This window comes from Watersipora subatra, chromosome 8 (assembly GCF_963576615.1).
Source record: "Watersipora subatra chromosome 8, tzWatSuba1.1, whole genome shotgun sequence".
Classification (NCBI taxonomy): Eukaryota; Metazoa; Bryozoa; class Gymnolaemata; order Cheilostomatida; family Watersiporidae; genus Watersipora; species Watersipora subatra.
In genome coordinates, this window is record NC_088715.1 from 9,408,804 (window position 1) to 9,436,529 (window position 27,726).

The 27,726-nt window shown below is 36.7% G+C and overlaps 1 protein-coding gene across 1 annotated transcript; it reads right to left on the minus strand.

The window, feature by feature from the left end:
* Positions 1-41: 41 nt before the first annotated feature.
* On the minus strand, positions 42-24,467 carry LOC137401830 (uncharacterized). Its single transcript, XM_068088302.1, has 8 exons — positions 24,304-24,467; positions 22,770-22,926; positions 13,845-14,028; positions 13,333-13,523; positions 12,621-12,791; positions 11,830-11,938; positions 8,630-9,367; positions 42-208 (listed from the first exon to the last, which is right to left on the minus strand). The coding sequence occupies exons 1-8, from the start codon at positions 24,465-24,467 to the stop codon at positions 42-44; spliced, it is 1,881 nt and encodes a 626-aa protein (XP_067944403.1).
* Positions 24,468-27,726: the final 3,259 nt, after the last annotated feature.

Here is a 27,726-nt window from a genome sequence, read left to right on the forward strand (position 1 = left end):
TCATGAATATCGTTATATGATGATTAATCAGAATGTGGTCCTTATTTCTCACTCAGTTTATAGAAGAGCACATTTTTAGTCACCCAGTCAGGTACCACAAAGTTGTTACCAGTAACACTCAAGCTAAAGATAGGTTTGTCAAAGAGGCAATAGCCAAATAGACTATTGGTATAAACACCATCGTCTCTCATCTCTGATACTTTCTCACCTGTAATAAAAGTATATGAATATCTTAATTGTTATTACTGTACAATCATTACATCTACACTTGTTATCTAGCTGTATTAATAGATAAATATTACACCGAGCATCTGACAACACTTTTGATATAAAGCGTATGTCAATCTTGTTTATAATATTATGGGTGATAACAGACAAACTAGCACACATTTTGCTATAATAAGATAAATTGCAAGTTCTACTTGTGAGAAAATCAATGAACATTTGGCTATAGTGCAAGGACAGAACAATCATAACTAGATTGATACCATTTGAAAATCCATCAGGGCATGGCTTTGTCATTTATTGTAGCTACTACCCTTGGCACACCTTGTACATGACCTTTTACCTTTTAATGTATATAAAAACTAAATGAAAAATAAGCATAAAACCAATGAAATGCTGATAAATAGAATGAGTTTTTATTGTCAGCTGTCAATTATCATTGCCACAGATATGTTAAATTTTATATTAAAGGCCCATTCACACTATCACTCAAATCGACGGCTAGCGATGAGCAAAGATCTGCAATGACGTCATTTTGCCATGTGTGGTCAACGCAATCACTGCTAGCGACGATGTGATGGACTTTCAATATGTTGAGCTTTGACATCGATGATCACAGCTATATACATATTGAAGGGCTGTTAGTATATGGCATCAGATCTAATTTCAACAGTTGTGAAGATCAATGTCAATGTCGTTTGGCAAGCATGGTGAATAAGTATGTACGCGACGAATTAATCATTAGCTTTATCAAATAATACCTGTGCCTCCATGACTTTAGTTCAATCCTGAGTTAGGGCTGTTGCAGGAAGCATAAAAAGTAGCTTTGTATGATTAATTCTGATACCTCGCTACTTAATATTATTCATGTTTTTAATACTTGGCAAGTATCGGTATCCAAAAACGTTGGAAGGATATCCGAGATGCACTAGCATCATATGTGAAGGAAAAGGAAAGAAGAGTGTTAGTTGGCAAGCACCGATAATAACACGGCCGCTTTGGGAGCATCTTCGTTGGCTATGGAATAACAACAAGACAAAATTGTATGTCAGTAAATTGTAAAATATTTTATAAGTTTCGGTTAATAAAATTGTAGTAATTGTTTGTGGATCAATTGTTTTTCCACTTGTTCTTAGGCTACAGAGCAATTACTATGTTACGATCTCGCATCCAATAAAGACCACCTGCTCTGAAGCAGCTTTAGCATAGAGCATTAAATGCCCTTCCACCTCAGCCTTAAGCAGCCCTCCTGCTGATTTATCTACACCTTCATGTTCATCTGCACAAACACCAACAGTGCGTGACTTGCCACCGACCAAAAAAAGGGAGACTGCAGAAAATGCAGAAGATTCGTTCCAGTAAGCATATGTTAAACACTAAAAGTTGTGAAGTATGCATAATTTATGGCATCCTTGTATCCAAACACACATGCGCATCACTGTCCAATTTTACAGAATGCAATTCGACGCCATTTATAAGAGAGTTCCCGAAAATACTGCCAGGGAAAAAAATAAAAGGATATTCGTTATCACTTTAGAACGGAGGTTGCAGGATACCTCAGAAAAATGCCAAGATCCAGAGCTCTCAGGACATGATTAAAAATCCTTGATGTTATAGCAAATGAAGGAGATGATGAAGGATATTACGAAGGATATGATGAAGCACCTCCAGCTTCATATTTAGATAAGCTCAACTCTAACTAGATTATTTCATATCTTTATCTTATCTTTTATATAAACTTGCATTTGGGCGTGTTCATAAATAATGATGGGACATTTAGAGTTGTATTATGCCAACTACACATGCGCTCCCATTATAAAATTCTTTGAATTACTTGATGCAACATTTTCTTGGCTTTCAGATAATATACAATTTACTGCTTTCAAATTAGTAGTTCAGAAGCTATGAAGCGCAACATGTGTAAATGATGGGATATTTGTGATGTTCCATCATTTACGCCAGAGCTGTCAACTCTCCCGGACTTTGCGCACTCTCCCAGAATTGAGATTACCTTTACTCAAAAATAAAATCTCCATGTAAACTCCCACATTTACGCTTTGTGCTCTAGGATAAAATACCAAGCCATTTATTTATTAGTTTCTATAACATTAACACTATGCGCGTAATCTAATAATCACGAAAAAAATCGCTGTATCGCCAAAGACACTTTCTTATGGCTTTGTGCACAGAATTATCATTCGGTAACTTTATGGCCTTTGAACTAGACCCTCGAACATTTCGGAACATTTGTTTTTTTAAGCTTACATGCCAGCTAGGCCCAAGCAAATATTTATATGTATAGCTCTTTGGGTGGGCGTTTCCTATGGCCATTTGAAGTCTTTAGATACGATTTACTATTCAGTTATGTCCAAAAAAGCCAAGTACGCATCAAAATTAAACCAGATTGGACCAAATAATGGTCCTTCATTGCATCAAGCACTAAGGTTAGTTTGGATGTATTGTCCTGTCATTGTACCTGGTGCAAAATCAAATTTAGCATTGAGTATGGCGGACCAAACAATGTCTTACAACACATAAAATCTGTCAAGCACAGCTAGCACAAGGAAGCTCTCACGAAAACCGACAAACTACCAGAATTTTGTCAAATAAGAAATGAAGAAATTGATTATGTAAGTCTTGAGAATAAGCTAACAGGACCACTAAACAAATTAGTAATGAATGCAAGGTAATGCAGCGCTGGCCTATATTCTTTTCCAGCTTTGAACCTTCTAAAAGATAGCATTATATTTGTTAAACCTAGACTAGTATACTTTAAAGTACAAAAGAAAGAAGATGATTTACTTTCACATTTATGCATGTATCAGATCACACAAATGTTAAAGCTTTGTCAATTTAACACTGACAATGTCTGTTTCAGGTAACAAAAGCAGAATCCTTTTTTACGCTAATCATAGCAAAGCACAATATGTCATTTTCTGCTGCAGACCACTTCACCAAGCTGGTCTCCGAAATGTTTCCTGACAGTGAGATCACCAAAAAATATAGATGCATGTGAACACAGACAATGGCTATGATAAGATGTTGGTTGGTTAGCATTTTTGCTACAGCCGCACGCATCTTTATTGAGACAGCTATCAAAACTTTAAATTTAATTTAAATTATTGATAAAGTTTTGTTTAGCTCTATTTTTATGCATGTGTTTTGTATAATTGGTCTGTTTGATACATCGGCCCAAGTACTACTTGAATTCACATGCTCTGTTAATCCAGAGGGTTATGGACCATACTGCACAGTAGTGTTGGGCCGGTATCTAATTTAGTGCCGGATCGGATATCCTTGCACTTTTTTATCGGTTTTCTCGGTATCGGTATCCTCTGTATTTACCATCCTCGGTATCCTTTGCCAACTAAGAAAGTTCGGTATTGTCGGTACTATTGTTCGGTATGTGGTTATCAGTGTATGTGTCTTTAAATGGTTTAAAGTTTAATGGTTTAAACTTTGACCATAACTGTCTCGAACAACTTTTATCGTTGTGCAAAAAGTAGCCTGTGCAAAAAACATTCTTTAGTCAGCAGTATATTGTTACGGCAAGGAGACTCATTGCTTAGCCAAAGAATAAGATGGAAATATAAGTTTCATGATAAATGTTTTTTATTGTTTATTCTATTAAAAAATATAGTTATTGATACAAACGTTATGTATAATAGAGAACAGATAGATAATGGCAAGGGGCTCTCTTTGTTAAATATACTGAAACAGTTTACAGAAATCTTACTATCACATATTGTAATCAGGTAATGTAATCACATAATTATACGCAGTCCAATTAGAGTCCAGTCCCGTTAAAATCTTTATACATTCTCCCATCTGTAGAGAACTCCCAAACCTTCGAGGCTGGTGGCATTATCAATGTAACGTAATATAATAGTAGATACTGTAAGCGTGGAAATTTTCGTTGAATTTGTTCGCCAATGCGTGCTGAGATTAGCATGTTCGTCAACGAAGCGTATCCGGATATCCATATAATCATTTACCGATAGACTTTTACAGATAAATACCTAACATATCAAACCGGCCGCGGATAACTAGCTGTCTCCAAAAATGATTGGTTTTTTCGGATACCGAGAATCCCTCGGTATCGGTAAGAGCAGATAACCCAATACCGGCCCAACACTACTGCACAGCACAAGCTGCAGAAATCAACCAATCATCCTATTTTGGCCTTTTGATAGATGAGACAACAGATTGCCATGTAGATAAACAACTTGCCATACCTGCACGAGTGCTTAATGATGGTAAAGTTATAACCAAATTTATTGGCATGCCAATATGTCATATGTCCACAGCAGGCAATTTGTTTTCTACTGTAGACCAAGCTCTTTGGTGAATTTTAGACCAAGTATCCTTGCTGACTAGATTTTTGTTTTATGACTTTAGGCCTTTTAATTCGGCTTTATTATTTTAGGAATAACAGGTACCATAGGTAGGTACAGCAGCTGTTGAGTGGCCTCTAACACTTTCTGTAGAACAACAGCAATTATATATATATATATATAATTATATATATTATATGAACCATTTTGTCTTAAATGTTGACTTGCAACAAAATTCACATTACAGGTATTTGGTATCAAAATATGTCTTACATGTCTTACTCTGCTGTGTTGTAGGTGCAAAATATGTGGAAATGTGATTACAAGCTCTTAATAGCTCAAAAACGAACAGTTAATCGTCAACATCACGGAACCGCGTAGATCAGAATTTCTCATCAGTGATCCTGAGATAAAGAAACAAGCGGCCATTACAAAGGTTCCATATGCAGACCCACAGAAAAACATTCTGATTTAGAACTATTTGTTGGCACAGAGTGTCGAACCCAGCTAGTAGCCTTGAAAGATGAGGCTAGTTAAGTCCAAATCAAACAACTCTTCTGGTTAATAAGTTAGACAAAATGTGAAGTATGGCTTATTGGCAGTCACTCGGTCTAGTGCTCAAAAATTGGTTTTCTCATTTTGCTGTTATTCTGATTGCTAGCAATAAGTCTCAACCTTAAAAGTCCAATTAAAGAAACATCTTGCCATACTTTTCACAGTCAAATGGCCATAAATAAATTATTACTGTATATTTTACTGTTTACTTTTAGCTCAGTCAGAGATGTCCAAATGGCTGCCATATCTAAAATGTTGGAATTAGTTCATTTGGCCAGCGAAGTCCTAAAGATTCACGCTAGTGGTGTTAACCAAACGATGTCCTTCAAGCCCGATGACATAAGATGGCTAGCAAAAGGACTTGACATATTTACGCAGCCCACTGATCTAGACCGTATTCACCAATAATGGGTCAACCTGCAGTTAGATGATACTCCAGCATCGAGATCAACACCTGCAAAGTTTGGGATGCTATGACATTAGAGCGTTACCCCTTACTAAAGACTTTAATAAGGGCCATCCTCTGCATACCTCACAGTAACACAGCAACTGGGCACGTTTTTTCTATGCCTAAAAATACATACCGAGGCTAGGGCTGACCTATGTTCTGAAACAGTGAATGCTCGGATAGCCACCAAAATAAACTTTTCTACCTGCTGCTTTGAAACAGAGTTGAAAGCTGACCTACTCAAAAGTCTTAAAAAATCGTCTAAAACATTCAACTTGCAACATCAAGGAGCAGCAGCTACTACTGTACATCCCAAATCAGTGCAGACTCAAATGTAGATATATAGCATTCCTGTCTAATTACCAAATTCATTTACAGTTAACTTTTGAGTTTTGTTTTTACGATATGTTCATGACCATGGATGTGATACAATATTTTTTGCCGAACTGAAATGTAGAACATTAAGTTCATAAAAGTTGCCTATGATTTGTTTTTATATTTGTGTAATTCACTTGAGCATAATTTTAGAGCTGAAATACAATGTTAACCTGCCTATAACAATAATAATACATTAGGTTGTATTAAGTTTAATTAATACTAAACTTAATAATATTATGTTTAATATTAATTTTTGTCACCTACTCATCCTTTGGCTATTAATTTCCAATCATCAAGTGTTTGAGGAGGCTTCAGGTATAGCTGCATTAGGAAATCCTACAGGGCATTGCAAGTCTCATGGATAATCATGCCTTTGGTTGGTTTACGGTTAGATTCTCTAACGATATTAAATTGAGTTAAATAGGCAGCCTTCTGCCAAGTAGTGCAAAGTCATTGGCAGTCTCATATCAGCAGGAATATATTCTCTCAGATGAATATACTGCTTTTCTATTCTGTAACACAATTTTACACATATATTTTATATACTACTCACTTCTACAAACAATATCGCATAATTTAGGCGATTCATTGCCAAGAAGGTTTTAAACTCACCTATGCCTGATCTTGCTAAAATTCTAATCAAACATGTTTCTTGTCATGCAAAAATACTGATGCTGGCAGTAGGCTTGGTTGGCACCTCTTCTCAATTCAGGAAATAAATTGTAGTACAACCCTTTCATTTTTTGTTTTCCTATGATTTATCAACGAAATTTCGCCAAAAACGTCTTTTTTTAGCTCGTTTATTAAGCTGATGCTGATCATAGTACAACATCATTGCTGTGAGTTAAAGTTGAGCCTGTTCCCAAAACATCCTGATTTGGTGATGCCGTGAAGATCTGCGTAAATATAACAAAATGACTCGAGATATAAGGAAGGCTTTTTCATAATTGCTATTGGTTGTAGGTAGGAATCACCTGCAGTTGATTGCAGTAGTGTGTAGACCTTATCGTTGGTGATGACGTTAAGGCAGCCCAATGCTAATCGTCAATTTGAGCAATAGTGTGAACGAGCCTTAAAGCACATCAATTATATCAGTACCTTTATCATATATTTCAGTACTTCAGAGTATTGACTTTCGAATGAGCCTTTATTCAATACACGAAGGATAATGGAACTATAAAAAAACGGGTGTCAAAAGTAGGTCCTACAATAAAAAAACACTTGGTGGCGGTTCCCACAATGTGATGTTATAATTAGCATTTAGCCTTAGGTCATCGATCTTTTTTGCTGCCAACAAGGCTGTGATGTTCTGCAACAATCGGTGCTCTTAAACCCGTGGAGTGCTAACAATAAACTAGGATTCTAGGTAATCAACAATGCCCAGGGATCGTGCTATCACCCAACCAATACAAACACGTGTTCTGGGTTGATAGATTTCTGGTGACTGTTAAGAGTTTGCTTTTTTTATCCTTGGCTGTAGTAGTATCATCTGAAAAAATTGTATCGCTTTCCACATTGGTTTCTAAACATGATAATGCTTCAATAAATATACTGTCGTTGATAAACGTAGTAAAATCACATCAATTAAATTGTGACCTGAAGCAGCGTGGCCCTAGGATTATATGTAAACTGCACTCTCGCGAGACCACGAAATGCTTGAAATTAATTAGCCACAGTCATGCCCCTCAACATTACAATGAAAAGAAAGGGCTAGTGCCAAATATCCTCAGGAAAACATAGTATGGTGCTTGGAATCTGAGCTATTTATCACAGAAATAATCTGTACATGTAGAGCTAATGACACTGATTCCTTTGTCATTTTCGTTATTTCTCTTGAGTTGCGCTACCTTTTCTTGCCACTAGCGTAGTTATCGTAGTTGTCGTAATTAGCGTAGTTATCATAGTTGATAAAAATAAGCGGTAATAGCACCCAACACCGAATATGAAAATTGTTATGTCATAATTTCCGAGCCTGTACCATTGAACATTTCTGCGGTAGAGCTCTGGTTAAATCCTTCAAACACCAACCAATGTCTGTCTCACCATGTCAAACAATGGCTCATTTGAAAGCCAAGATGTTGAAAAATCTGAACAAGCTAAAACAGCACTGATATAATTGATGTGCTTTAAAGTATAAGCCAATGATCGACTGTATCCTTCAAGAAACAAGCCAAAAACTGGTAGCTGAGCCCTGGCCTGCTCTGTTTGATAAACTATTTAATAAGACTTTAATTTGCATACAAACCATTCGTATACTCATCATTACAAAAACTGACCTTGACAGAACAACTTAATAACCACTTTGTATTGTCTTAATAGGTTAGTGAGATTTTTACTCATATTAAATTATATATAGGAAATTATACATCTAAGATCTAACATATTGGATTGCTTCTGAACTATTTATAAACAAGAAATTACTGTCAATGTCTTTAACATTGAAAAACAACAAAAGGAGATCTCCACAACCTTTTACTCAACTTTACTGGTAACATATTCTAATTTAATTTTAGAAATCATAAATGAAGTGGCGATTGATTAAAAATATTGATGTTAGGATTTAAAAAATATTTTCTAAATATTAAAACAATTTCTAACGAAAACTTTTACTAAATGATAAAGTGCATCAAAAGCTAAAATGACGCCCTCGATAAATGTTAGTAACCAGCACCTCATACATACAACTTACCAGTGGCATAGCTCAGGGCGCAGATGATATTGCTGTTGTGCGCAGCTACTACTATGTAGTCTTCATAGCATACCAGACCTTGTGGAGGATTAGGATGGGTGAAAGTCCACATGACATTCCCAGTGGTGATGTTAAATCTGAAGACTTTTTTTGTCTCATAGTCAGCTATGATGACATTATCGCCTTGTCCAGTGCATACCGAGACCTGATTATTACTCATAAGAGGGCAGCTGACATTACGCAGAGTCTCACCAGTAAGAGAATAAATAGTTAGTCTCTTGTTAGGAGGATCAGCAACTACCACATTACTTGCTGCTACAGTCAGCATGCTACAGCAACTGCCATGGTAAGGGTGCTGCCAGGTTGTGATCACTCGTCCTGACATATCATGGGCCCCTATTGTGCGAGGCTTACTACGAGCCAATATGTATAGTTTGTTCGCATGGATGCTGATGGACTCAACACGACCAGAAGTAGAGATGAATGAGTTATGCAGCTTGTAGTTGGTATCAATTCTACTGACTGTACCATTGAGCAATCCTACATATGTAACTCCTTCGTGCTGGCATACTGATACAGGAGCTGATGGTAATTCTATAGATTTGAGTAGAGTTAGAGACTTTGGAGGAGGACGAGATAAAGAAAGTTGTATTGATTGAGGAACTACAGGGTGTTGGTTACCGTTAACCACTATATCACCAGCCGAAACAATCTTCAATTCAATCTCACGCTTTTCACCTGAAACATTAATAGTAGAATAACGTTTACTAATATGAGCAGCGAGAGCAAGCTCTAGTGACATTGCCTACCACAGAGCCCTATGCCTATTTTAACTGAGATAACAACTCATATCACCTAATGAATATACTAGATATCCTAGAGCCTAAATGGTTAGGTAATCACCGGGTGAACAGGAGGTTTCAATATTAAATTAAGCACAAAGAGGATCTTTCATCCCTAGCTTTGAACAACAATAGCTAGACATACCGAATGACAGACTTTGAGACTATATTTACAAGTATATACATGTATATATACACATATATACATGTATATATGTACATATATATATACATATTTGTAGTGATATGCTTACAATGTGTAACAAAACATTCGATTGCAAGCAGCGCAGCAGCCTAGAAAAAAGCTAAGACATAGAACTTAATTACTCATTAGCTCAACTCAACCATGAGAGACATGAGAACGTTTAATGTATCAAATTGTGCAATATGAAAATAATCAGCATAATAACAATGCATTGTCTTTTACAAACTGACTGAAATTTTAAGGTACTAAGAGTTTTGAAGTAGAAAAATGCAAGTTATACCAACAATGAAACTTTAATAGTGTCTCTGCGGTTTGTTACCAGAAAACCGATCATGTATTTAGAGACTGTACAAGTGTTACTATTAATGCATGCAAAGATACTGTAACAATATCTCTTTATGTATTGTCCTAGCCTGAGAGTAGAGAATGCATGACTCTGTTTTTTATTGCGCATATCATTTTTGTTAACTTGCCTTAAAACATGGGATAATTTGAAAGGATTTGTTAATTATTGAAATATGGAGTGAAAATATCACTTACATTACTCTAGATCCATCTTTAAACTTTTCACTGTCATCCATGTACAACTTTAGCTATCGGCCTACTGCCAGCCATTTTACCAAAAACTGCCAATTTTTCTACATGATGAGTATGAAATTTTTTTCCACTTCAACCTCTATCTAAAAGACTTGTTATTTATTTTATTTTTTCAATATGTTAACAAATAGCGCTATGCAAAAAAGCATTTTGTGCATTGCTAAAGCTATGCAAAGCTACGATCGCCATGAAGCTAAAACGATCCTTGACAATGTTCCTTACTCTAACAAAACTATTACTTTCACCACCAACAGAGTCAGTACTGCTACTTTGATTATCTGTGTAATCACCTAAAATTGAATCAGTTGTAATGTCATCAACCAGCAATTCTCTGTTTTCTAACTCGGGAGGTACTTAGAAAAGTCATAATAATACTAAATAGTTCCAACGACATAAAGAAAAAATGTTTTTTTTTTATGTTGGAAACTCCTTACAAAATTTTTTAAATTGTTTTGCGATTTTAAGCTAATTTTATAGAGAAATCGTCGGGCAACACTGTCAATACCATAAAAGTCCTAAAGATTGTTGGTTATGTTGTCAACAGATAATATAATTAAGTTACTACGCAAATGCTGGGAAAGTTACAAATATGTGTCTACGGTAGTCGACCATAGATTACCCATAAATGTGCCTATGGAAATGAAAGGGTTAATATAAATGATATGGGTAAAGCCTTAGTATAGACCAATGATATAAACCACCAGGGTAGTGACGGCTATCATCTGGGCGGGGTTTGATGATTGAGCTCTGTTCAGATTGTGCTAGCCTGGGTTTCAGTGCTAACACAGTCTACACGGGGCATACGTGTTGTCTTACTAGGTTTTGGAAAACACGACTCGCTGTTATCGTGTCATTAGCTCATTCATTCAGTAGACCCCGCGGTTCACAATAGCAAACCTTGAATTTCGGACGATGTAGGGGTAACGACTAACCAAAAAATGGATCTATGGAAAATAAAACATTGCAAACTACCCAAATTGATTAATTTCAAAATTGGTAGGGGTTGCAGTATGTGCTTTAAATTGAATATAATTTACCCAAAATCACCTGAACAATGACCTTTCTTCCCTATTTTTTGATTAATATTTTGCCACCCCTAATATAGAATGACAAAGTATTTTATTTTTGTCACATTGTTTTACCAGGCCAATAAGATGGGACATCAGTCATAGCTGTGTGGTGTAGTTTTCACACTCGAAATCTAAAAATAAAACCGAATTTAGGCAATTTTATTATTGTGACTATTAATATCACGAATGCTTGTGAGTGGCAACTGAGTGATCATAACGATGACAATTTTAGACAACTATATTTGTTTTGCAACAAAATAAAACCAAAAGATCAGTAAAATAACCACTATTGCTCATAATTTTTGTAAATTCACCAGGGCCCTTACTCAGCGCATTTGTTTGTTCAAGTGCCGTGTTACGGTTCATCCCAACTGAGCTCGAACATTAGGCCCCGCCCACATGATGCCCGTCGCCTATCCTGTGGGGGTTGTATATCATTGGTATAGGCTATAGCATTTATCATTGATTTTCATTATTTTTACATACATGTTTGCTCTATTTGAAGTTGCTCTCCCACTTCTAGTCGAGGCAACTCCTCCACAATAAATTTGTCCATTTGTTCCTTCAGCTTTTTGAACCCTCTCACAATCTCATCCTACATGTTAAACTTGATATACAAACTGTTATAACCTTGACATAAACGAACATCATGTAGATAAACTAATATGATAAGTTAGAAATGTGGTTAATACCAGAAAATATGATGCTCAGGTTTGTAGTAGAATAGCCTACAAATTAAGGGTAAATTGTGTATTCACAGAAAATATCATTTTTCTTTTTATTGCACAGAACTACAGAGCTTCACTGAATTCTCCTGATACTTTATAAAACGGGAAAATGTTCAATGCTGATAAAATATAGTGCTCTGAAGCCAATTAAAAGTGTGTATTTACTAAATATTTTTGTACAAGTAGCAACCACAACCGTGTGTAAGTCTCTGCATAGCAGTTGGCTCTAATGCGGCTTTAAGAATTTCAGGTGGCCGATGATAAATATATATATAATATTACCAATGTATAAACTACTATGGTTGATACAATAGTTTATGAAATAACATGAGATAAACTACTACCGACTAAAAGTATGACATCAAACAATTGAATTGAACCTACACTCATGTGATTATATAGCCCCACCACAATTTCCTAAATAGTAATACTCATAGAAACTGGTATGATGTCTCGACCTTTCAATTACAACATTGGTGTTGGAGAATTTTTATAAGAAGTCCTTTCCTACTCTGAAGTTCCACTATATATATTCAACTGTTTACTTACCAGTGAATAATGTTTGATTTTTGCCTCCAACATTTCTCTATGGTTTCTGAGACTTCTCCACTTGTCAAGAACCACATCCTCCAGAAAATCAGTAAGCTGTACTTTAGACTTCTGCCTGTTCTCGAGAACCTTCTTCTCTATTTCATCATACTGTTCCTTCAGTGAGTTTATCTACAGTTGTAGTCAAATCTGATGCAAAACATGAATATAAATGGTCCTCAAAAATGATATAAAATATATAGGTAATACCAACTATATGCACAGTGGCCTTTCCCAATTTCTATATCATTATTATTTATGTTATAGCTGTAGATGAGACAAATCCCACAAACAAGTTAAATTAATACACACATGCATAAATTAGCTAGTGGATAGGTTTTGATTAATACAATAAATAAAATTGACCCCCGACATCGTTGTTGGACCAATTGAGCAGCTATGGCAGACGATCCGATAATGTGTACATCCAATTACTTGAATAGCACATAGCTTAAAAAATTAGATAAGGTTTGTGCTTGATGCTACGTAAGAGATTGTTTATGACGTAATGTATCAAGTCAGTGCCAAATCTACGATTCGATATAAACACTGAAAATCTCAGTTTAAGATCATATTATTAGAACATAGGAAACAAACAATAATGAGTTGAAAATGCAAGTCAAAGGGTCCAGAAAATAATTAAACACAAGCAAAGACTGAGCTAATTTACTACCTGCTCGTCTCTCTTCTTTTGAATCATATTTAACATATCTTCAGTCTGACTGTCATATTCAGAGACTATCTTAGATATTCGTTTAAACAGCGCTTCATATTGATCGTCTTTAGCAGAACTCTCAGCAGATATCGTGCCTGTGAGAAGGGCTGATGCCAGGTCCTCTAATGGAATCAAAGAATGTGTAGAACCTAAATCCAGAAGATGACCTCAGAGATACCAATCATACAAAATAAATAATAACTTGTGTTAGATGGTAAACACATCTAGATAATTATTTATGCATTGCTTACATTATTTGCAGACAAAATGAAAATCACACATGCTAGAGCCAAAATCAGATATATTGATATAACTTAACCATGTTACCCTGACAACAGGGTATCTTATGATATCATAACAAGTCACTTAATGTCCTGAGTGAATAGATATCATACTAGAACTAATATATTGCGTTTAACAAATCTAATAAAATTTAGAGACCTACACGCCCCTACAATACGCTTACATACCAGTTTCACAGGTTTGCAAGTTTGGAACGCACTTCAAGCAGCTGAGCACATTGCAGACTTCACATCCAAAAATATATTGTTGGCCTTCATGCTTGGGGCAGTTGCTGACTTTAGCTTTTTGTTGTTGAGCCAAGTACTCAAGTATTGTTATCTTGTGATGTTCACCGAGTGCATCATCATGGGTCTAAAGCATTGATAAAGTGATCAACTGTTAATTCTTAAACTGCACGATTTTAGTTTACCAAAGTCTAACAGACGGTAGGAACAAATTGTATCATTTGACGATGTTAGCAAATTTACTAACCTCTGACACAGAACTGGTAGACAATGTTCGTATATGGAACCAACTACTTGATAAAAACTAAGTTTGGCAAAAATTAGAAGGAAATCTAAAACACCACATTCATATACGTGTAGATGTTATATTGGTGAAAATACCAATAAATATTTTCTATAAATTTTTCTCTTACCATTCCTAAAAAGCTATGATTTGTGATTTATCAGTTTTTGCAATGCCTGTAATTCCATGCTTAAAGTTGTCATATTCAATATTTTGTTCAAGGTAGACAAGAGAAATAGTGTTTACGACTATGATAGTCATATATGTTACAAACTACTTTTATCCTGATTGTCAACCCTAAGACTTAACAATACTTAAGATAAGTTGAACAACATTTAGTTAATGATGTTTTAGTATCAACACCTATATCAGGGTCGCGATTCATCTACTGTAAGAGTGACTTTTATATGTCAGTTTGCTGTATATGAATAAGTTTTATATTACTTGCTAAAACTTTTAATTATATGTTAGTATATGTTAACTATGTTTATGGCTCTTTTGTAGCATACCCCAATGTAAAACAATATTAGTATAATTATTAATGAATCCCATCTTTGGACTGACAATAAAAAACATTGATATGGCAATATTTCGTACAATTTCCGTTATACTTACCTAAATTGTCATTTAAGTTTTTACGAGCAATTGCTTGCAAATATTTTGATATTAGCATCACTTTATTGGCAGACATATTTGCTCTAGTTAGGTGATGAGGATGTAATACCTATGAAGTTGAGTAACCAATTAAATACCTGCTAATTATGTTAATACAAATGGTGACTTAGTACATTAATCTAGCAAAACTAACACCATAGAAAATGTAGATGAGAACTACCACTTTATCAACACCCTTTATTAATTATATTAACTAATTATTATAACATTATATTAACTAAATATTCAATATTTGGAATAATTGGATGAGATGGCTGAGATAAAATCTCAGGTATTGAACGAGGAAAGTGATCTTAGTTTCAACAATAACATTAGGCCAAAGCCTACTCCAGTTGCAACTGCAGGTATAAGAAATCAATGCAGCATTAAATGAAATGATTGGCCATAACTTCTTTACAAAAATACAAGCATGTACTGATATACATGTACAAGCATGTGCCTGAATCCTAGACTTTATTAACAACTTTTGATCAGCTGCACTTGAAGCAGTACACTTTCTCAATTGAGTTTTAATTAAAGCTTAAAATTATGCTATGTTATTTGTAGTACAGATATATTTAACCAAATATCATTTTACTCAAACATGCAGCTGGTTCCAAGTTAAAGACAAAGGGCCTTTGCAGATTCTTCACATTGGTGTCATCAGTCAAATCCGTCATATTCTAGCTCTAACCCTTGTTTTAAAGTGGCAATCGAAAAAGAACTCAAAGAGACTGAGTAACAGGGAACGAGACACCATCAAGACTGGTAATGGTTTTCTTTTACGGCTGAGTAACCATAAAGTAGTAACCTGCTTCTAAACCTCAATGGAATAGGCTTGCAAATGGATAACCACAGCATGGCCATCGGTGTGTCCAAAGCAGGGAGATCAACAAGGACTGTCAGTCTAAGATATTAAAAAGGTTGATGATGGTACCAACGACCCCTGGTTTTGGCACATCAAATTTAAGTGCTTAGTATGCATGTACTGAAGATGTATAACACTTTTTACGTTGCTTCCAAGAAGTAGCTTCAGTTGACCGGTAGACAGAAAATACCACGCTGTTACATCAGAGGGAGGCGATGAAGGAGGATGAAGAAAATTGTGGCCTGGCCAAACAAGTCAAAAAAACTTGATGCATTTTGATGCATTCATGGCACAATTTAGCGTGTTTCTCAGGCAGGCTCAAGCAGAATTGCCTAGTCTGTAAAAAACTCAGAGACAACCATCCAAATCATGCCGTCTGGGTGGAACAGCTAGTCTGAGTGACTTACAACAATCGACCAGACCGGCCTGAGTCAAAGCGGCAAAATAAATCTTTTGCAGCTTGCTGAACCACTTGTGCACACAAAAGCATTTACTAAAAGTATCAACCCTCACTTTGACTAACGTTACGTGTCCTGGTACAAAGATTCTCTAAATCAAGACAGAGGAGAAACAGGATTCACCCTATCACGACTGAGGAAGGGGAGTCCGTTGGACAGGTAACAGTGGTAAACGAGCAATATTGTACCCTGCACTTTAGTGCTACAATTAGAAAAACATGTATTAGCAGCTGCAGTATGGAAACTACGGCTATAAAATCGTAACTGTAGAACAAACCTATCTGTGCTAAAGCCGTGAGAATCAGGAAGATGATCACACAATTAAGACGTGCCCCACCTTGGGAAACAACTAGAGGCCGTAACATAAGTGGTGATCACTGATTACACAAAGGCCTCCAGCACTCGCGACCTCAGCAGTAGGGGCTCTTGTCAACTGGTTAAACCAATAGACTCATGATGGACTCATTCTCAAAATACCTTGAGAACATGCAGCGGATTAGAAAGGGAAGAATTTATTGTGACTATTCGCAGCTATGATATGGCTCTTAGGGAAATTGACTCCATCTACCAGACGCCAAAAATAAGGAATACAAGCTGAGCACACATTTGACTACTTCAAACACAGTGATTAGAAATAAACCAAACCGATATGGGATATGAGAAGCTGGACCAGCTGTCTATATGATGCCTGCCTTGAAAGAAGCAAAAACTTTTAAAGCTCACCCATGCGGAAGAGCACTCGCGGAAGCTAGTTCCTGCTTGAGCACTCGCGGAAGCTAGTTCTGGTAGACCAGACCTTCTGACCCAATCTAACTAGCCTCTAGCTCTAATAACAAGTAGACCAGATGAATAGGGGACAGGATAAGCTGCTTACAGCTACCGTCCGGCAGCAGATTCAGTGGGATGTTGGAGTCAGATAGCAGCTTCGAAAGAAATGTTGACACAGCCATGGTGCAGATAACGTTTGACACTCACTAGAGGGCGCTGCTGCTCTAATTAAGAAAGCCATCATCAATGCAACAGGCTTTGACATCCACCAGCACAGACTGGAAGAAATGTTCAAATGGCTGAGGGAAACGGGACGCAAGCTCAATCAGCTAACGACAAATTCCGGTAGTCTCAAAGCTACAAGGTGGGCTATAAGGTGAAAAAAGAATAGATTGCTATCAATCTTGAGAAGCCCCAACCAGATGGTAAATGGCTCATCTTTAAAGGTTGACTTGCAACAAAATTCACATTACAGTTATTTGGTATCAAAAGATTCACCATGTCTTACTCTGTTGTGTTGTAATTGCCAAATATGTGGAAATGTGATTACAAGCTCTTAAAAGCTCAAAAACGAAAAGCCGCTGTAGATTGGAATCGCTTTATTTCGATGACGTAACCACGAAATTTGGTTATCATCTTGTCAGGTATGTTCTCATGTGAATTCAAAGATCAATAAAAAGCTCAACATAAAACTTATCGTAGTACTAGTTTATGACAAACACTTCGGGTTTTACCGAAGACCACGTATCAAATATAGATGCTCTCTACTTTACAGTTTTGTTTCGGCATTATTCAATCATCAAGTCGTAATCTGATCATGTGACTCAATACTTCGCAAATAATTTTTGCAGCACTTTTTGATTATCACATGTGACCAACAGGCTCGTCATGATTATCAGACAAATATATGTAGTCCGAGCTAAAGTTAAGTTTAACGATTTTTTATGGTAAGTTATAAGATATCAGTGCTAAAAGTGACAGCATTACAATGACGAGAAAACAGACGCGAAAGAGCAATAGACATAGTTTTATTGAATGTGTGAAGTATATTTGTAAAAATATTTCGACGAATAAGGTTGCAAGAAAGTGTAAACAGAAATCATCTCTCACAACTATATCACATTTGAGCTGTTTTGGAAAGGGAATCCAAACTACGCCGGTATCGTGTGGCTGCGATTTTCTGTTCGTTTTTGAGCTTTTAAGTGCTTATAATCACCTTTCCACATATTTTGCACAGGTCTACAACACAACAGAGTAAGACATGGCAAATCTTTTCATATCAAATCACGGTAATTTGAATTTTGTTGCAAGTCAACTTATAACCATTTCACGGCTATTCATGTACAAAATTTACCTATCGGATACTGCCAGCCATTTTACTAAATATTGCCGATTTTGCTTCGTGATATGTACACAATGTTTTTTTTCAACTTCAACCTTTATTTAGACCATTTTTGTTACATATTTTAGATTGCCAAAATTTTAACAAATAGTGTTATGCTAATAAATTCAATGTATCTTGGTGCATCCCTAAAGCTATGTGAAACTAGGATCGCTACAAAGCTAAAAGGATCCTCTACAATTTTCCTTACTTCTACAAAACTACATGTATTATTTTCACCACAATCAGAGTCAGTGCTGCTACTTTAATTATCTGTGTAATCACTAAAATCTGAATTAGCTATGAAGTCATCAACATAACTACCTCTCTGATTACTAACTCGGGAGGTACTTACGAAAGCCATAATAACACTAAATAGTTCGAACGTCAGAAAGAAGGAAATTTTGTTTTCAAGTGTGAAATTTCCAAACAAAACATTAAAATTGCTTCAGAATTTTAGGCTATTTTTATAGCAAGATTATCAAACAACACTGACAATACCATAAAAGTCCTAGAGATTGTTGGGTATGTTGTCATTGAATAATAAAAGTAGGTTAGTGCGCTATTACGGAAAAGTCGCAACAATGTGTCTACGGCAGTCGACCATAGACTACGCACAAATGTGTTTATGGCAGTGAAAGGATTAAGGGCTCTCAGAGCTGCATAGCTTCCTGGGTACAGTAGAATACAATTGTCAGTGCATTCTGAGTTGAGCTACCTTGGCATGGCCCCTGAACAACCTGACAGGCAAACAAGAGGCGTGAAAGTGAAAAGATCAAAAGCAGGCAACCATTGAAAGTTTAAAAGATAGTATCTTCTTTGCACACACTCTAGGATATCTTAATTCAAGCTAGTCAGACATACTGTATACAAGTGCCAGCGGATGTGGAGGAAGGGCAGTTTTGTCCAATATGCAATCACTTACTTCAGTAAAGCTCTGCACTTGCAGATAGGAATTGCTGTGCCACTAACAGGGAGATGCGGGCTGTAGTCAAGACTAAGTAACATACCTTGTACAGGCACCAGCACCTATTTAGGAAGAGCCGTCTCTCTCCTTGTTGACTGCACAAAAAAGGAGCCATTCACACATCGAGTTTTTTAAGCTAATGGATGGCAGACGCCCAAGGAAAGACCTGGTCATGTAAGAATAGCTCCAATACTATGAACTTGAGAGAAGCAAAAAACCGAGCATGTGCCAGTGAACTTGATAGGTGCTCCATCCAACAATCAATAAGGGTGCAGGTGGACCCTCATGCTGACAAACCAAATGATCAGGTGCCAGGATGGACCGACCTCTGCCAAAACCACTGCACTGCTATTACCCGAGGACTTGTGAAAACAGAGTTTTGCCACATCGGTTTGCCAACGCAGAACACACATATGCCGTGAAGCACAGTTTGAGAGATGCTTAGTGGTAGAGTTGTACCAGAGGCGAAGCAAATAATGAAGCAAACAAAATTGTTTGGGCCAAACAAAGTAGTGATGGCCACGCCCAACCACACATCTGGTACAGCGATTGTGCAAGTCATTCATACAGAGCAACAGCCAGCTGAATCCTTATCATGCATGCCGAAATGAGTTAAGCTGAGATTCAGCTACAGTACAGGCAAGAGGGGCCAACTATGCACCAAAGTCAGATAAACAAAAGGGCACAAGTTTTTGGTCAGAGGAAGAAGCGGAGTTCTCACTTACAAGACTAAACCTCTAGGACCCTTTGAAGCGAATCTCAAAGCCAAAGGCACTGAGGGAAAGTCCGACAACAATGCCTCCTGAGACACCAAAAGAAACAGACCTTGAAGTACTACGGCAACTAGCCAAGTTGACAAGTCCACAGGTGATGGCACCAGCAGTTGCACCACAATCGTCGACCATCCAGGACAATTAATCCACCAGGCAAGAGTTGATGAACCCCTACCCCCATCAACCTTGACAGTGTTGTGGGGTAGGTTGATGACATCATAAGGGCACCGGGACAAGCTATTTTTTATTATTCATTTCCCTTACACATACTACTACTGAACCAGTGTCACACTACATACTTCATGATACAGCTTACTACCAACTTTTAACATGTGGATTCACAGCAACAAGGTAAGCTTAATTAATGATTCCTTGTGAGTATGTTGAGCCAGCTGGAACTACTAATGACAGGATAGGAGGAAAGGTAGAGAGTTGCCTTGACTCACATGAGTAGACTGGTTTCATGTGTGAAAGCCAACTAAGTCAGACGAGACAGAGAGTCTTTTACCAGAGAATATGGAGACCGATGTGTGAAATTTTTGAACCAAGCTGGCTCTACGAATATCATTTGTACTGCTAAAAAGAAACAGGGTATGTTTATTTTATAGTCACACCTGGCTGGCATTTGAACCCTCGGCTGGAGCTGTCCAGCCGCTGTCGGTTGCGCTAAAGAAAAAGAACAGTTTGAGCTGGATACGAATTATCGATCCGACTCACTCTCTTCAATATTGTCAGCACTCCTAGAAATACACAAAGACTAAAACTAGTTGAATGAGGCGAAGCTGGCTGGCGCACTTGTCGCAAATTCTACGGGATTTGGCAACGATCTCTTCTGGCTACTCGCTCTTGCCTGAAGAATTATACAGGAAACTAAATTGGACATCTGCAAAATCAGCCAGGTTTGCACCAAGGAAAAACAAGCTACCAAAAAGGCTAAGAGCTCCTACTTGCTAGTCCAGCCACCAAGATGCTCAACATTAGACTGAGATAGATAGGTTAGATGTCTAGCCTTTAAGGGGGATGATACATATGGAAGAGTACATCTTCCAAAAGACCTGGGATAGAGTGATGGCCGCACTGAAAGACAAGAAAAATGAATATGACATAAATAAGATGTGAAACAAGCAACCATTAATGTGTTGAAGCCACCACCACATTTCCAGCACTCTGCCGTTGTTTTGTGTCATTTGACAAATAGCAGCATGTGTCAGAAAACAAAGTGATGCAGCTTCTAAACAGACACAAAATGACTGGTATGAAAATTTGTATTTTATCATTTGCAATGAAATGCTAATAAAATGATCAATATAAAACGTCTCGTAGCACTAGTTTATGACAAACAATTCGGGTTCTACCAGAAAACCTTTACCAAATATAGATGCTCGCTAATCTACAGTTTCGTTTCTGCTTGGTATAATCATCTAGTCGAAATCTGATCATGTGACCCATATTTCCGTCAAATGTCACGAACAATTGATGCAGCACTTTTCGACCATCACCAGTGACCAACAGCTTCTCATGTATATCCGATGATGATATGCACTCCCTCGAGCAAATGTTAAAAAAATCAAACAAATTCTTAGACTAGGTTTGAAAACATCAGTGCTCAAAGTGACAGCATTACAAAGATAATGAAATAGACGAAAAATGACAATAAACATGGTCCTATTAAATGCGTGAAGTTTATTTGACTAAATATTTCGACAAATGAGGTTGAATGAAAATGTAAACAGAAGCACGTCATGCTTCTGTTTCATAGAATTGCAACCTATGGCGTTTTCGTGACAGCTGCGATTAACTGTTTGTTTTTGAGCTTTCAATTGCTTGTAACCACATTTCCACATATTTTGTACCTACAACACAGCAGGTTAAAACATAGTGAGCTTTTGATACCAAATAACTGTAATGTGAATTTTTTTGAAAAGTCAACCTTTAAGAACAGAAACTGGACTTGATAATATAGTCGTGTACCCCTTTTCTAAGTGCAGTTTTCCGACTCCGAGTTAGCTAGAGTGGCAAGCCAAAAAGACAAGCGCGTTCTACAGAAGAGACACCACCAACAGTCACTGCAGTGCATCAATGCCAGAAGAGTTGGCCAAACCTACACTGCCCACTGACCGCCGCAAACAGATCTTGAGGTGCCAACTTACGAGTCAGCTACTTAGAAACTAACAACAGAGACCGCTGACATACTGCTCACTTGCAGTAACCTCTCAACAGATGCAGCCTTTGTCAAAGCTAATATCACGTATTACCTGCAATGGAGCCAGCAGGAGAGATATGCTACAACAAGAAATATGTCACCTAGAATATGGAGCCTGGCAACGCCACCTCAGGGCCAAGCCGGCCGCCTCACCAGACTATGCATTATAAGCTCAATAGTCGATAATGGAATAAGTTTGAATGAAGCTAACCAACCACTATTTTGGCCAAGCACTAACTGGCAGCAAGATAGCAGCAAGTAAGCAAAAACTATGACCTTGGAAAGTTTAAAATCAAATTAATAAATAACTACCAATAAAGTTTGGCCAGACTGAGGGTACTAACTGTCAAAATAATTAATAGTGTTTAAAGTAACAAGAAGATAATGAGAAAATGCTTCAAAATAATTCTAAGAATTGATAACATGTCGTGCGACAGAAACTGGCACAGTTCACCATGGCTAAATTATGCTAAATTAATGCTAAATTATGAATAAAAAGTGAAACTAACATACCTCCAAGTGAGCAGGGCAGAACTTCTTACAGCAGTAAGTACAATAGCTGATAGCTTTCTGTCTTGGTGAGCTCTTCTTTAGACAAACATCACAGAGTGTCTTGTCTGTACCCAAATCATATGATGGGAGATTGTCTGGTACCATCTCAAACACCTGACTGTATTAAAACAAAAAATTTCACATCTGCTCCAACGTTGTCTTGATCTGATGTAGTGAGAATTTTTGTGTTGCGTACACAGACAACATGGAGTTCAAGATGTTTATCTAAGTTTCTTTCATTCAACAAGTAGCGCATCAGCACCCGTACATTCATGTTTGTTTCTACAGTTTGAAAGACTTAATTTGCAAGTGTAAAACTTTGATGCATAACTTAGAAAAGCATTTTTAAATTTTGGAGCATAACCATGAAAGCTCGAGAAGCAAGCCGACTGCTGAATAACTTGTTGGCTTTCAGGTTCATAAGATGGTTCTTTGTAATCATGTACTTATGAGAATATGCCGAAAAAAAATTTAGTGGAAAGACCATGATCAACATTTCATTTTCCTTTTCGAGTACTCACAAACGCGGAGTGAAATCTTATCTGGCTCATAAAGCAATGCAAAAATCTCCCAGTAATTACTCATTAGGTATCTACAGAATGAGTAAAAAATCTGTTTTGCATGTACTGAAAGACTGCAATAAAAGCAAGCGTTTTATTGTCTCAAAGCATGAACATATTCAGAGCGGTTTCAGTCGACAGCTTTTGCTGATGCATCATCATACATAACATTGATCACTGTTAAATAACCCTTTCTAATCCAGTTGTCATCTGATATCATGCACCCTAACCAACCTAACTATGGTTTCATAGTGTATCATAAAACCATTATGCCTGTCTTCTGATGTTGAATAGCTCAATATTGTACTCTTAACACGCTCCCCAAGTAGCTGATTAGTAAATTTAGAGCAAGTAAAGTTGGTCATGTCGCACCATGAGTGTATGGGAGTTATCTGCACCTAGTGCTATATAATTTAAAAATAATATAAATAAATCATGACTCACCCACATCCACTACGTCCACAAAGCAGCAGGTGCTTGCTCTCATAGTAGGAGGTCAAACAGGTCATACAGTGAATATTGCTGTATGGTAGCAATTTTGGGGTTGATGATAGTGTGACTTAGTGGTACTAGCGCATTTTGCCAAGTAAAGGCCGGCAAATTCATTTACAGTATTAACCTCATACTAAAGCACAGCTGCAGTACATGTCAAGTCTCAGATTTTGAAAAAAGCGCATGTGCAGTGCACATAAATTGATGGGTTTACTTTCATGTGTGTCATGGAAGTAAATCTGCAGTAGATTGCAGAAAGAAATTTGCAGTAATAATGCAGTTCCATTAGCAGTAAGTGTCAGCTCCACATTATAAAATTGTAATTGATTGCAAAAACACTTGACATTGCGCTGCAGTGATGCAATGTAGTTTTAATGCATCACAACCATAGCTATGTGCACTATCATATAATCTAAGTTTGACTAACAAATAGTAAGACTCACCCACATCCACTGTTTCCACACAGCAGCAGGTGTTTGCTCTCATAGTAGGTGGTCAAACAGGTCATACAGTGAATATGACTACACGGTAGCACTTTGGGGTTGAGAATGGTATCACTTTTACGGCAGCAAAATTCACACTCGACATCTGCTGCAGCTTCAGCCATTGTACTCTAGAAATAAAACGCACTTTGTTTGAGATTAGTCTTACTACATAAATCGAAATATTGCATTATGCCTAAAACTTAGCGGTAAACTGCAATTGAATTTGCGAAAGCTTTTGGTTGGACGCAAATCACAAAGTAAGAAACGCTGTTTACATTTAAGTGACCTTTCATTTTAATGTGAGCAGCAGTCGGAGGAAAAAAGTAAAGTTTATGTGAGTCCAGAATTTGAAATGATTACACCAAGTCTGTCAAGCCTCTAACTGTGTCGTACATTTTCTTCAATGGGTTAAAGTCAAGACCATCTAATCGGTTGTAATAATCTAATAACAGATAAGGGTTTACAGCAAGTCTACAATCTGTATGAATACTATAAACCATATAATTTCTCATCCTAACATATTATTAGTAATCAATAAAAATCACTCTGCTAATTTAACTACTCATATCTGCACACACAACTCTAGTTTATCAATAGTTACTTTATGTTACATGGAAGCTAAAGCCTGGTTCCAAGAAATGATATGATATGGGACCTAGGCTTTAGTAAGCAATCATAAAACATAACATCATTATCTGGAGAGACATGTCTTCTTCTCTCGTAGCAAAGAGTTAGATAAATAAGGCTGCGAGTTCTGTCAGCAAACCACTAGCATGATGACGTACATCCTTAAAGTAGCGCCTAAAAGGTTGACTTGCAATAAAATTCACATTACAGTTATTTAGTATCAAAAGATTCACCCTGTCTTACTCTGTTGCGTTGAAAGTGCCAAATATATGGAAATGTGACTACAAGCTCTTAAAAGCTCAAAAACGAACAGTTAATCGCAGCCACACGAGACCGCCGTAGTTTGGATTCTCTTTCCAAAACGGCTCAAATGTGATGTAATCGTGAGAGATGGTTTCTGTTTACACTTTCATGCAACCTTATTTGTCGAAATATTTTCCCAAATATACTTCATGTATTCAATAAAACCATGTCTATTGTTCTTACACGCCTATTTTATCGTCATTGTATTGCTGTCACTTTTAGCAGTGATATCTTATAACTTACCATAAAAATTCATTGAATTTTTTACGGTAAGTTATAAGATATCACTGCTAAAAGTGACAGCAATACAATGACGATAAAATAGGCGTGTAAGAACAATAGACATTAAATTCTTAATTCTAATTCATTAAATTTTTTACCTTAACTCGAAGGAGTACATACCATTGTCTGATAATCATGACGAGCCTGTTGGTCACTTGTGATAATCGAAAAGTGCTGCAAAAATTATTTTTGAAGTATTGGGTCCCATGATCATATTACGACTTGCCGATTAGACCAAACCGAAACAAAACTGTAAAGTAGCGAGCATCTATATTTGATACGGGGTCTTCGGTAAAACCCGAAGTGTTTGTAATAAACTAGTGCTATGATAAGTTTTATATTGAGCTTTTTACTGGCCTTTCAATTCACGTGCGAACATACGTGACAGGACCATAACCAAATTTGATGGCTACGTCATCGAAATAAAGAGATTCCAATCCGCGGCGGCTTTTCGTTTTTGAACTTTTAAGAGCTTGTAATCACCTTTCCACATATTTGGCACTTACAACGCAACAGAGTAAGACATGGTGAATCTGTTGATACCAAATAACTGTAATGTGAATTTTATTGCAAGTCAACCTTTAAAGTAATTTTCAAACCCCATCAAACAACGTTCCAAAATCAGTTTTATTATGTAATGTCCTTTTAAATGACATTGTGGTACTATCCCAATGCAGGTCTTATATCTCACCGATAAAGTACAGTATGATCAATTGTCAGTATCGCTATGGTGAATGGTTGTAAGAACTAGCATGCAAGAACAGAATAGTTTCGTTTAATTTAAACTCTCTGACGGAATAAGTGTTCCGCCCTTAATTAACTTTCTTTTGTTAGTTAGTAACCAGTAGGTCAATGTGTGTAAACGACAGATGAAACTACTCAATTGCTGAATGGTTGCTGTTGCACGAAGGAACAGGAAGTTGTTTCATTATAGATTATTATAGATACATTAGTGATGATGACAGTTATTGATGACAGATGATGACAGATACATCAGTTCTTGATTCAGCCATCATGATTTTGCCATAGAGCTATCGCTATAAGGCAATACACAAGGCAAGTTTTTACATTCCTTCTACATTATTTTCAAAATGAAATAATTCTAAAGTATTATAAGCGGTTGCTCTGGCTGCCAAGTTAGGGATGTTACAATACTGGCACACAAGAGGAAAAACTGTTTTTAATTAATAAAAACTTGCAATTAAGAACAGCTTGAGACTAACTGACCTGCAACTTGGAGAAAATTAATTGAATGTAGCCAATGTTTATTGACATAACAAATATGAGGTTTACACATGTGGCGCTATCCTCTCCTTTCAAGGGATACTAGCTGAGCCTCCCAGCGTTGTCGTCATTGATCGAGTAATACTTACCTAATGAATGTTAGTAACTCACTTGGAATGTTAGATTTTTACTAAAACAATACTCGCATTTTGGACGAGCTTAACATACACTAACATAACGACCAACGTAATGGTCAACAGTGCTAGATCTAGATATCTTCTAAGATCTATAGCCGGAATGACGCACAGATATATCCACATACACACATACATTGAGATATATATATATATATTATGAATATAATTTAATTAGTGCTGCAGCTACCATTAACAGTCAACTTTTTTGAATCAATGAATCTTATAGCTTATCGGCTTATGAAAGGTAACTTTAAAGGTCAATAAAAATCCCTTCATGAAGATGATTATGAATTTAATAAACAGTTGATCTTTGATGGAACTTTTTTAAAGGACAATTTTAAGTACTTTTTAAACCGTTAAAAGGCCAACTAGTAACATTGATATCCGCCATTATTGTATATTTTAATTATTTATTAGTTTAGATAATGACTCTGACTTTTCTGGTAAACATAATCACAGTAGCTACTAAACAATCTTTTTCAAATTTTGTTTTGGAATTTGAAAACTGGCATGCATAGGGAATAAGAGACATGATTGTCTGCTGCATAAACCATGATATGTGACATTCAGTTTATCAGACTAGTGTCAAGGTATGTTGCGGAAAAGCAAAAAAAATACCAACTTATCAAACCAGCTTCTTTGAAAATGACCTATTATAACTACGGACACTACCGTAGTAGGTTTTGTAGCTGTTTGGATTTTTGTTGGTGCTAATTTTACTTGATGTCATATCACTTCCAAGCGACAT

Excerpts from the sequence above, each read along its gene's own strand:
- LOC137401830 (XM_068088302.1), bottom strand. The coding sequence starts at position 24,467 with ATGGCTGAAGCTGCAGCAGATGTCGAGTGTGAATTTTGCTGCCGTAAA. Across the intron at positions 22,927-24,303 it reads TGTGGAAACAGTGGATGTGG|TCAGGTGTTTGAGATGGTAC; the intron begins GTGAGTCTTACT and ends GTTTTAATACAG. Across the intron at positions 9,368-11,829 it reads ACTTCAAATAGAGCAAACAT|GTGAAAAGCGTGAGATTGAA; the intron begins GTATGTAAAAAT and ends TTAATGTTTCAG.